The 12544-nt window shown below is 34.3% G+C and overlaps 1 protein-coding gene across 1 annotated transcript; it reads left to right on the top strand.

Annotated features, from left to right (window-relative positions):
- The first annotated feature begins 484 nt into the window (after positions 1-484).
- LOC127129273 (protein argonaute 9-like) lies at positions 485-2977 on the top strand. The gene is made up of 4 exons (XM_051058506.1): positions 485-2082; positions 2245-2371; positions 2463-2536; positions 2644-2977. The coding sequence occupies exons 1-4, from the start codon at positions 1810-1812 to the stop codon at positions 2677-2679; spliced, it is 510 nt and encodes a 169-aa protein (XP_050914463.1). The 5' UTR covers positions 485-1809; the 3' UTR covers positions 2680-2977.
- Positions 2978-12544: the final 9567 nt, after the last annotated feature.

Below are 12544 nucleotides of genomic sequence, written 5' to 3'. Positions count from 1 at the left end.
TCCTTGTATGTGAGACATTTTCTTGATGTTATGCATATTGAAAAAAATGTATTTGAAAGTGTTATTGGCACGTTACTCAATATACAAGGAAAGTCTAAGGATGGCCTTAAGGCAAGAAAGGACTTGATAGCGATGGGAATAAGAACTGAATTAGGACCCTTGAAGAAAGGAAAACGAACATATCTACCGCCTGCTGCTTATACTCTATCTAGAAAGGAGAAAAAAACATTGTGTAAGTTTCTAAGTGAAGTTAAAGTTCCAGAAGGGTACTCTTCAGATATTAGAAGACTTGTGTCTATGAAAGACCTCAAGTTAAAGAGTTTAAAGACCCATGATTGCCATGTTATAATGGAACATTTTCTCCCAATAGGTATACGTTCTATTCTTCCAGAAAAAGTAAGAAGCTCTATAACTAAGTTGTGTTCTTTCTTCAAGTCAATTTGCAGTAAGGTGATCAATCCTGCGATCTTACCAATGTTGCAAAAAGAAATCGTTATTACTTTGTGTGAGCTTGAAATGTTTTTTCCTCCATCATTTTTTGACATAATGGTACATCTAGTTGTTCATCTTGTGAAAGAGACACAATTGTGTGGACCAGCTTATATGAGATGGATGTACCCTGTTGAACGTTATATGAAAATATTAAAAGGGTACGTGAAGAACCGAAGTCGACCAGAAGGTTGTATGGTTGAAAGATACATTGTTGAAGAAGCGATTGAGTTTTGTACTGAATATTTGTCTAATGTTCAGTCAATCAGACTCCCCAAGTCTCAGCTTGTCGAAAAGAAAGAAGGAAAAAATCTAATTGGAAATAAAATCGTGGCAGTATCAAGGGTCGAACGGGATCAAGTGCATTTGTATGTTCTGCACAATGAGAATGAGGTTGAGCCGTATGTTGAAATTCACAAGGATGTTCTCCGAGGTTTAAATCCCAATAGAAATGAAAATTGGATAGTACGAGAGCATAATCGATGTTTTATACCTTGGTTTAAGGATCATATTTATTCAAAGTATTATTCAGATCCCGCTTCAATAACAGAAAGGTTGAGATGCTTAGCATATGGTCCAAGTTTCCATGTTTTTTCTTATAGCGCATACGCGATTAATGGATACACATTTTATACCAAAGAACAAGATGATAAAAGTACTATGCAGAATAGTGGTGTCACCGTGGTAGCTGAAGCAATGCACATATCAAGTGTGAAGGACTTAAACCCCAAATTTGCAAATCTGTCGTATTTTGGTGTTATCGAGCGCATTTGGGTGTTTGATTATGAGAAGTTTCAGATTCCTATATTTGGTTGCAAGTGGGTTGAAAATAATAACGGCATTCGAATGGATAAGTCAGGATTTTTGCAAGTGGATCTTAATAGGGTGGGATACAAAGATGAGTCTTTTATTCTAGCCTCTCAAGCTAGACAAGTGTTCTATGTCAATGATCCGAAAAGTACGAAATGGTCTATAGTTCTTTTTTCCAACAAAGTAATTGATGAAAACACTGGAGATCAAGGTGATATTGATGTTGAGATTGAATCGTTTACCAGAAATGATCAAGATGAGAATATTATATCAAATGATTCATATATTAGAAATGATCATAATGAGGGTATTTGGATCAATCCAACCGTCCGTGTTGTTAAGAGACATGTAGAACATATTCCAACCAAGAAAATAAAGAGAACTTAGTGAAAAAGGTACAGGTCAAATGATTTTAATTGTTTTCTTTATTACAGGTAAAATGACTTTTATGATTTTAATTGTTTTTACATTTGTCATCTGATTTTAATTGTTTTCTTTTTTACAGGTAAAATGATGATGCTGGATATTTGTTTAGATGGAGATGCTCTATTGTCGTCAAGCCTCATTCGCGTAGATGATGATGCTGGATATTTGAAAGTATCCCTCTACGACAATGGAACATGTCCATCTAAACATATATCAATTCTATCTTCAAAAGATAAGGGTTCAATGTTGGCAAGTTACATTGATTTCCTTGTTCGACAACATATTCCGATTACATGTGATAATTGGAGAAGTCCGGACTTGAAGGTTGGCAAAGAAAAAATATGGTCGGAGATACAGGTACTTACCATATATTGTTATATGTTTTTTGTTGCATCAACTTTGCAGCCCTGTATTGTAGGCAGAATTTAGGACTTCTCAAAGTTGATTTCTTGTTACTTTGTCGTTCATAAAATACACCACTAAATTCTATGCGTTTAATTTTTAATTTTTTTTCATCAGGCTTGTGTCTCAATAGAGGATGGGTATCTACCTAAAGTTGCTTTTGTAGTGGTCCAAAAGAGACATCACACCCGTCTCTTTCCTGTCAACCCCAAAGAGACCGATAGAAGTGGAAATATTATGCCAGGTTTTTTCAATATATTTCTCAACGCAGCTGGTATATATTATCATTTGAATTTATCACTTTTTGCTGATTTTGTTGTTCTAAATTGTCAAAGGAACCGTGGTAGACACCAGCATTTGTCACCCTAGGGAATTTGATTTTTACCTTAACAGCCATGCAGGAATTCAGGTAATATTAGCTATGTCATTTAACTTTATGCCATTGTTTACTATTTGTTGCTCAATCGCCTTTTGACAGTTCTGTGTTATTTGCATTTGGACGTGTTCTTTTTGCAGGGGACTACTTATGCTGCCATCTGTTGTTTTGGTTGAGCCTTATTTTGTATGGATGTGCGATAGAACTACTAGACAGCTTTTGGATATACAGAACATGTTTGCCACCATGGGTGGATGGGCGTTTTTGTTTAGTATTGGTTAGAACTACTAGACAGCTTTTGGATACAGTGGTCACTGGGTGTTGGTTGCTATGTTTTATTCTCTTAATTGTAGTACTTTGAGAATATGTTGTTGTATATTGTTGATCAAAGAATCATATATTAATGTTGTATATATGGAGGATTAATGTTGTATATAAATGGATTAATGTTGTATATATCAATGGATTAATGGTGTATAACATTGGATTAAAGGATGAAATCAATATGAATTTTACACTTTTGCAGCATGCGAACAGGTTACCAATTAAATATATATCCACTGTTTTTCAAACAAATTTTTTTAAAATAACTAACACTTTAGAGGGCGCTTTCTGGACAAAGCGCCCTCTAAACACTTTACATTGACAACTTTAGAGGGCGCTTTTTCCTGAAAGCGCCCTCTAAACACTTTACATTGACAACTTTAGAGGGCGCTTTTTCCTGAAAGCGCCCTCTAAACACTTTACAATGACAACTTTAGAGGGCGCTTCTTCCTGAAAGCGCCCTCTAAACACTTTACATTGACAACTTTAGAGGGCGCTTTTTCCAGAAAGCACCCTCTAAACACTTTACACTGACAACTTTAGAGGGCGCTTTTTCCTGAAAGCGCCCTCTAAGGTGTCCCTTTATGGACCACTCCAGAGGGCGCTTTTTTCTTAAAGCGCACTATAATGTGGCCACTTTAGACAGCGCTTTCTCCAGGAAATCAAAGCGCTGTCTTTACCTATGCCAGCGCCAGATTAGAGGGCGCTTAAAAGCGCTGTTATAGGCCAAAATAAGCGCCCTCTTTTCCCTTATTTGGCGTAGTGAGGTAATAGGCCAACATGTCAATTATGCAATAAATATGGTCAATTTATGCTTGAATGTTGGCATCGATTTGATGAGAACTTTGAGCCAACTCAACCAAAGTCTCAAACACAAGCTTCCACTAGCAATAATTCAAATAAAAGTCAAAGTTATAAGGTTTCAGCCTCTATTGCACCTCAAGTAACTACCTATCTAGCACATCATAACACTTTCTACATTCCTCGGGGCCTTGAATCACATGCATGGTTCGTTGACTCAGGTGCATCCCATCACATTATTTCTAGCCTTATGAATATACAAAATGTGCAAGCTTGTGTAGGTCCAAATAGAGTGGTAATTGGTAATGGAATTGGTCTAGAGGTCGAAATAGTTGGTCATTCTAAATTCTCTTCAATTCTTGCGTCTAATTCTATCTTGAATCTAACTAACCTACTTTATGTTCCTACTATCACTATAAATTTGATCTTGGTATCAAAATTTGAAAAGGACAATAATGTTTACTTTGAATTCCACTCTAACAATTTCTTTGTTAAATCTCAGGCATCTAGTGTTGTTCTACTTGAAGAATTCTTATATGAGAGTGGTATGTATTTCTTCACTGGCCTAGGTTTATAATCTTCAAGACTTTGCTTGAGTCACAAGTTTCAATTTTTACTTCTTGTTGCAAACACTACCTTAGCTTCTTCTGATAATAACACTAATCCCTGTACTAATAAAGTTGTGAATCAAAATAGTTTATCTCTTTGGCATGCTAGATTAGGTCATGCCAACTCTAGAGCTCTAAAGAGCATATTTCATATGTGTAAAATCGCCATGAGAAATAAAAATGTCATTGATTTCTGTAATTCATGTTGTGTAGGAAAGTCTCATAAATTGCATGCTCTTTTGTCTAATACAAATTACACTCACTTATTTGACCTTGTTCATACTAACCTATGGGGACCTTCACCATCACCTTCAAGTGGTGGCTATACATATTACATTGTATTTGTTGATGCATTTTCTAGGTGCGCTTGGATATAGTTTCTCAAGCAAAAGAGTGATACCATCTCTGCAATCAAATTGTTTTAGAAGTATATGGAAACACAAATTTCAGGTCAAAATAAAGGAAATTCAATATGATTTTGGGGGGAAATTCAGACCCTTTACTAAGTTGCTTTAGGAACAAGGCATTGTGCATAGGCTAACTTGTCGTCACACCTCACACCAAAATGGAACTGTTGAATGAAACATAGACAAATAGTTGAGGTGGGACTCACTCTACTAGCTCATTCCTCTTTTCCTAACTCTTATTGGGATCATAACTTCACCATAATAGTTTACTTGATCAATAGGCTACCCACCTGTGCTCATGCTGAGTATGTGTCACCTTTCTCAATCATTCACCAAAAAACTTGATTATGATGCCTTGAAAACCTTTAGATGTACATGTTTTCTTCTTTTGAGACCTTATAATCGCCAAAAATTGAAGTTCAGAAGCACCAAATGTGTTTACTTGGGTGTAACCCCAACACATAAAGGGCACAAATGCTTAACCATGGAAGGTAAAATCTTTATTTCTGAAGATGTGGTATTCAATGAGTATAACTTTCACTTTCAAAATAATTTCACAACCATTGTGTCAAAAAAATCTAACTCATAAATGCACCAAGCTCAATTACTTATGATCCTTATTCAAATACCCTCAGGTACCTCTCATACCATTGGCACCACATTTATACCACAAACAACTGACAAAGAACCATATGCCATAGTCTAAACATCAAATATTCCTAATGATTCTTCCCATGCCAAAGTCTCACCATCAACTATGCCTATTGATCTTTCTCATGTGTCTGAAACCAATATCTCAACCAATAATTCCAATTTCCCTCATGAAAATATGGTCGCATTCACCTTTTGTTATGTTTCCAGAAGAGGTATTCATGAACCAACCAACATTCATTAGTGACTCAAATGCACAATTGGTTTTGTAAGCTCAAAAAGGATTTATATGGCTTCAAGCAGGCTCTAGAAGTGTGGTATGTAAAGTTGCATCATGCCTTAAATTAGTTTGGCTTTGTCTCTAGAAAGTGTGATCAGTCATTGTTTGTCTGCAATCATCATAATATCACATTGTATGCCCTTGTGTATGCGGATGATATTCTTATCACTGGCCCGTCCTCCAAACTAATCCATGCACTCCTAAAAAAAATTGTGACAAGTTTTCACTCAATCAACTTGGTATTCATCAATACTTTCTGGGCATTGAGGTTCACCACCAAGAAAATTCTCTATTCTCCTTACACAAACCAAATATATATATATATATATATATATATATATATATATATATATATATATATATATATATATATATATATATATATATATATATATATATATATATATATATATATATATATGTGATCTTCTAGCCAACGTCAACATGAGTGGAGCAAATGGTGTTGCCACACCTATGTTCAGTCAACGCAAGTTAAGCAAACATGGAAATGTAATCTCATATCCACTTCTCTATAGATCAATAGTTGGTGCCTTACAGTATGTAACACTCATTCACCCTAACATAACTTTCTGTATCAACAAAGCTTGGTATTTCGTGGCATTACCACTAGAGTCTCATTAGTCTGTAGTGAAATTCATTTTGCGTTACTTGAGTGGCACGACAACCCATGGCATTCTTCTTGGACAAACTAAACACCTTCCAAAATTATCTCTTCGTGCATATAACGGTTCTAACTAGGCGAATGATCCTGATGACAAACGCTTTAATTTAGGTTCTTGTGTGTTTTTTGGTCAAAATCTTGTGGCATGGAGTTCTAAGAAACAAGTATTGGTTTCCCGATCAAGCATAGAATTTGAGTATTGTGCATTGGTTCACACCACTATATAACTGCTTGGCTCAAATTACTTCTCTTTGAGCTCAAGATTGATCACCTTATGCCTACATTACGATGTGATAACATAAGTGTTGTCCTACTTGCAAATGACCTAATTCTTCATGTACGCACCAAGCACATAAAACTTGACATTTATTTTGTATGTGAGAAAGTTGTGGCAAACCACCTACAAATCCAACACGTTCATGCATACGCTTAGATAGGTGATGCATTGACGAAACCTCTACCTATTGCCATGTTTATAGACTTACGGGATAATTTCAACGTGTCCTCACTCAATCCACCTTAAAGTTGTGGGGGCGTATTAGAATAAGGTCATGCATGTGTGTATGATAAATATGCATGGTTATGGTTAGGAATGTGCATGAATACCTAGCTAGTTTATTAGAGGGGATAACTAACTCAAAGTTAGTTACAACCACTTCTCAAGTTCTATAACTATATATAGTAGTGAATACTCACTTTTTAATCTAATGGTTGAATACATCGTGCAAGCTAAGTTTGCATGAGTCCAAAATACAAAAGCTCATTCTCCTATTCATGGAATAATCCATTCATCTTAATAATAGAAAATCAAAATTTATTTACTGAGTTAACTCCTCTATTGCATACTGAGCCATACAAAGAATTGAACTCAACTGAAAAATACCAATCCTAAATAATTGTTCTTTGTTGGTACTGTATAAGAAGCCTTCAAGCATATAAAATAAAATTTTAAAGAATCAATTTATTTTGCACTAAAGAGTGAAAAAGATCAAAGTCGCCTAGAGCATACTCTCATGATCCTAGCCTTACCCACTAGAACAACTCCTGAAGTTGATCATTTTTGTATTTTGGATCGAACTTTAGTCTCGACAGGGATATCTTGATGTTTCGACATGATTTATACATGATGTAGTTGAAGTCTGTTCGAGCATGCAGGAGTCAAAGATGTACATGTTGTATTCGAAGTATGTTATAACATGCAGTTGTATAAGTTAGCTTTTTGGTCAAGTTAACTTGTTGCTTAAGTTAGATTGTAGTCTATAAATAAGCTGCTCTTTCAGGTTGTTAAGAAAGGGTTAAGGTTGGTTGATATTGCTTGTAAACAATTTTCCCTAATTGTGAATGTAAATAGTAAAACAATTTTAAGCAATTCTTGTTCTTTTTCTTCTCTCTTCTTTCTATTTCGTAAACCTAAAAAGGGTTTCTTATGTTTATTCAAGAAACTCAATCTTTCTCATTGTTTTATTCGTTTCTGGTGCGAGGCTTATCACAAAAAACTGGTGCAATGAGCTTCTTATAAAATTCATATAAAATATAATTGTTAACGAAGTATAAGATTGAGAAATTCATCGATTTAAATGATTTCGATTTGTGGTGCTTGAAGATGCAAGCCATACTAGTTCAGTATGATTGGTTAGAAGTGTTGAAAGGATCATAGAAGATGGATGTTGCCTTAACGGAGAAGGAGAAGATGACGATGATCGAGAAAGCTCATAATACAATCATCTTGAGCCTTGGTGATAAGGTTCTGAGGCAGGTTTCAAAGGAGAAAACCACAACAGGAATATGGGACAAACTCGAGGGTTTGTATATGACTAAATTCCCAACCAATCATCTCTACCGGAAGTAAGCTTTGTATTAATTCAATATGCTTGAAGATAGGGTCTTGCCTGAGCAGCTTGATATGTTCAAACAAGTTAATTCTTAATATTGAGGTCAAGATTGATGATGAAGATCAAGTGTTGTTGTTGTTGTGTGCTTTACCAAGATCTCGTGCTCAATTCAAATAAATCCCCTTGTATGGAAGAGAGTCCCTAACATTTGAAGAAGTTCAATCAGTCTTGTACTAGAAGGACTTGAACAAAAGAAAAGAGAAAAAGTCATCATCTATTGGAAAAGGTTTGTCTGTTAAAGGAAATTTCTCAAAGAAAGATGGTGAGTATGAAAGGAATAAGGGTAAACTTCTACAAAATTCTTATGGTGGTAATTCTCCTGCCATTAGGTGTTATCATAGTAAGAATGAGGGTCATACAAGAAAGGTATGCCATGAACGTCTGAAATAATCACGGTGGTAAGGATAATGGTAATGCAACCATTGTGCAAGATGATTATGAATCATCTGATGTCATGGTAGTTTCAAACAATGACTCTAACAACGAGTGGATTATGCACTCAGAAGTATTTGGCACATGACTCCAAACAAAGATATGTTTGAGGAATTATGTATCAAGATGGTTGATCAGTGCTTAAGTTAGCTTGTTGGTCAAGTTAACTTATTGCTTAAGTTAAGTGTTTAAGTTAGCTTGTAGTTTAAAAATAGGTTGCTCCCTCAGATTGTTGAGAGAGAGTTAAGGTTGGTTGATATTTGCTTGTAAGCAATTTTCCATAATTGTGAAAGTAAATAGTAAAACGATTTAAACCAAATCTTGTTCTTCTTCTTTCCTCATCTTTCTCTTTCATAAATCTAAAAAGGGTTACTTGTATTTGTACAAGAAACCAATCTTTCTCATAGCTTTATTCATTTTGGTGTAGCGTTTGTCACAACAATAACAATAATAATGAAATATTAATATTTTTTCATTTTACTTTTAACAATTTATTAATTTCTATATTTTTTTTTCTTTTAATTTCTCTTTTCTCTATCGGAAGGATAATTTCTTAAAATAATTTATACCTTTTTATTTATTCTAAATAAATTATATATATTTTTATTATGCGATATGGTTGATGATCAAAAGGCTTATAACTTTGCCACAAGATAAGTGGTTTTTGACTAAATCTTTGAAGTCTCCTTATACTTTAACTGAGTGAGTAGGCAAACTCATCTCTACGAGTTGGAATGAATGTAAGTTTTTTTTTTTGGTTTTTTTAGAGAAGAAGGTAACTATTTCTTATACTTATCTTTCTTTTTATGTTTATATATATTTAAAAAAATGTCACGATATTAGTGGATTTCTTTTCTAATGAAATATAAAAAAGTAATTTTAAAAATGAATGGTTGGATTGCATTCAAATTAAACAGCCTTTCTGTAAAGGTATACCTTTTGACTAAATTGTGTCGTTTTCTAATACATAATCCCTACCGTGGGGTTTAGTGTTTTTGTGTGGCGTAATTATGGTAAAAAGTTAGATAAGCAAAATCTTAAGCAGTTTTAATGGACAATCAGTGATTTGACAATAATACAGTTCCCATCCCTGGGACCCACATGGAAGCTAATTGCATGATTATGCCTTGCTTAATTATAGTTATGACAATGGTTGAAAATTAAAATTTTTAATAGTCTCCTATTTTTATGAGATGGAATTTAATTTTTCATTGAAAACTGAACAAGTTAAAAGATATATATTCCCACTATATTGTTGGCTAATTAGTCTTTTTCTTGTATGGTTAAAGGAAGATGCATGGTTCAGATTTTTAGGCTTCTGCCAGCGTAGAAGAACTAAGAAGGAACAATTATAGGCTTATACTAGGTGGTTTCTTTTCCCCTCTCATGCGTTAGAGACTTTGTTTTTGAAAGCTGAAGTTCAAAAAGCCACACATTATTTAACTTATCCATTAACTTATATGCCTTTTCAATAAGTATTGACTCAAAAGTCTATAAATAATTTACTCTCAATTTCCTTTTCTTTGTGCTTCATAGCTCTTCTCTTTCACTAAATAAAGATAAGTGGAACTTGAATAATATAAAAGATGGTATTTTTTTCATTTAAAATATGGATGAGGAAAATTCAAAGAAGAAATGTCCAACTAATGCTAACTCTAATTAAGGCATTGGAAAGCATATCAATAATAGTGGCTCCATGGTATCTGTATTGTCAATATTAGTGACTTGATGCACATGGAGATGTTAATGTAAGAGGCTACATATAGACAATGAGATGCGTCCGTGTCAAGGGTACATGTTAGGACGATAATTTCCGTTCGAAAAAATATAGATATCAAGTACGCAAACTGTTAAAGACAAATAAATAAACACACGATGTTTGGTGATGTTATTATGAATAGCAGCAATTCGTTGTTGAAGAATAAAAACAAAAGAGTGTAATTTTATATTTATAGCATAATATATCTATCATTTATATTTGTAAAGCAAAACTATATATTGTATTTATTTTTTTATGAGATTTATTTTTAAAAAATATTTAATAATTGATGATGATATAAGTAGTTTTTAAAGCAAAATGATATATTTTTTAGTTGTTTAATTTTATAACAAAAAAAAAATATTTATCTTTAAATAACTAATGATGGTAAAAGTAATTATCTTGAATATTTGATGGAGACAACTTAGAATTTTTTATCAAAATAATCCAAATTTTCAAGAAAATTCCTAAAATAATCATGGTTTCAAAAAAATTATCAAAGTACCCCATTTTTAGGAGGAGGCGTCAATCCAATTGGCGACTCCTCTTAAAAATTGAATGGAGACGTCAATTAGATTGGCTATGGCACATGGTGCAGTCAATTCAATTGGCGCCCATGTGTATTTTTGTTGGTGTAAGCCCTAGAGGTCAATACTTTTGGTACTTGTATCGAATTATTTATTAATAATAAAAGGTTTTTTCTTTATTATGTTTGTTTAATAAAGTCCCTAGAATAGCTAGTTCGTTTAATGTATCAAGTGTTACTTAATCATGAGATCCCATTAAACATAAGGACATTATTCTAAAAGTATCCGTAGTCGAGCTTTATTGTGAAGTGGGATAACATTAAAGCATTAAGACTATTATGTATATAGACTGATAATCACATCTCATGGATCATGGATAAGGAGTTATCAAGTCTTAAACATATGTATGAATGTTAAGAGTAATATTTATACTGGATTGACCTGCTATGAGAATACTATATAAAATGTTATGCAAAGTGTTATAAGTTATTCTCATGGTGATAATGGTGTATACCACCCTTCGACCTGAAACCACTATGGACCCTAGATGTAGAGTCGAGTGCCTTATTGTTGATCAAACGGTGTCCGTAACCGGATGACCATAAAGACAGTTGATGTGTGCTCCACGAAGCATGCTGAGGGACATGAGTGACCTAGATGGAATTTGTCCATCCTGCGTAACAGGATAAATGTCTACGGGCCCAATATTGAACTGGACAAGGATGACACGATCTATGCCTTGTGTTCAATATAGACATAAGGGCAAAAGGGTAATTGTACACATAAGTATTATCACAAAAAGGATTTGTCAGATCACATGATATTTTTGTGTCTTGGGTAGCAGTGATGTATTGCTAGATGCCGCTCACTGTTTATTATGTTAAATACGTGATTTAATATAATTGCCAATGCCACGAAAACCTACAGGGTCGCACAGAAAAGGACGAATTGATGAGAGATAGAGTAACTAAGGAACACCGTAAGGTACGGCGCACTTAAGTGAATTGTAAAACATCGTAAGATACAATGTACTTAAGTAGAATACGAAATATGGTAAGGTACCACACACTTAAGTAATTTTGGCATATTATAAGATATGGGTCACATACACTTAAGTGGGCTTTTTAGCTTGCAGCCCACACAAGTGGTTCTATAAATATAACCCTTATGCAGAAGCATTTATGCAGTTGTAATTTTGTTTTTCTCTCTCTCTCTCACTTAAAACCTACAGGGTCGCACACAAAAGGACGGATTGATGAGAGATAGAGTAACTAAGGAACACTGTAAGGTACGGTGCACTTAAGTGAATTGTAGAACATCGTAAGGTACAATGTACTTAAGTAGAATACGAAATATGGTAAGGTACCACGCGCTTAAGTGATTTTGGCATATTATAAGATATGGGCCACATACACTTAAGTGGGCTTTTTAGCTTGCAGCCCACACAAGTGGTTCTATAAATAGAACCCTTGTGAAGAAGCATTTATGCAGTTGTAATTTTGTTTCTCTCTCTCTCTCTCTCTCTCTCTCTCTCTCTCTCTCTCTCTCTCTCTCTCTCTCTCACTCACTCAAATCCTTCATTCATAGCAGCTAGCACTGAGATTGAAGGAATCCGTTCGTGTAGACTGAGTAGAGGCGTTGTCACCATTCAACGTTCGTGATCACTCTGTAGATCTGC

The sequence above is a fragment of the Lathyrus oleraceus genome, chromosome 3, assembly GCF_024323335.1.
Source record: "Lathyrus oleraceus cultivar Zhongwan6 chromosome 3, CAAS_Psat_ZW6_1.0, whole genome shotgun sequence".
NCBI classification, from domain to species: domain Eukaryota; kingdom Viridiplantae; phylum Streptophyta; class Magnoliopsida; order Fabales; family Fabaceae; genus Lathyrus; species Lathyrus oleraceus.
This window is presented reverse-complemented; position numbering and strand designations above follow the sequence as displayed.

Bases quoted from the DNA above. Each gene is read 5' to 3' on its own strand.
- LOC127129273 (XM_051058506.1), top strand. From the start codon at position 1,810: ATGATGATGCTGGATATTTGTTTAGATGGAGATGCTCTATTGTCGTCA. The intron at 2,083-2,244 runs GTACTTACCATA...TTTTTTCATCAG, and splicing joins AAATATGGTCGGAGATACAG to GCTTGTGTCTCAATAGAGGA. The intron at 2,372-2,462 runs GTTTTTTCAATA...AAATTGTCAAAG, and splicing joins AAGTGGAAATATTATGCCAG to GAACCGTGGTAGACACCAGC.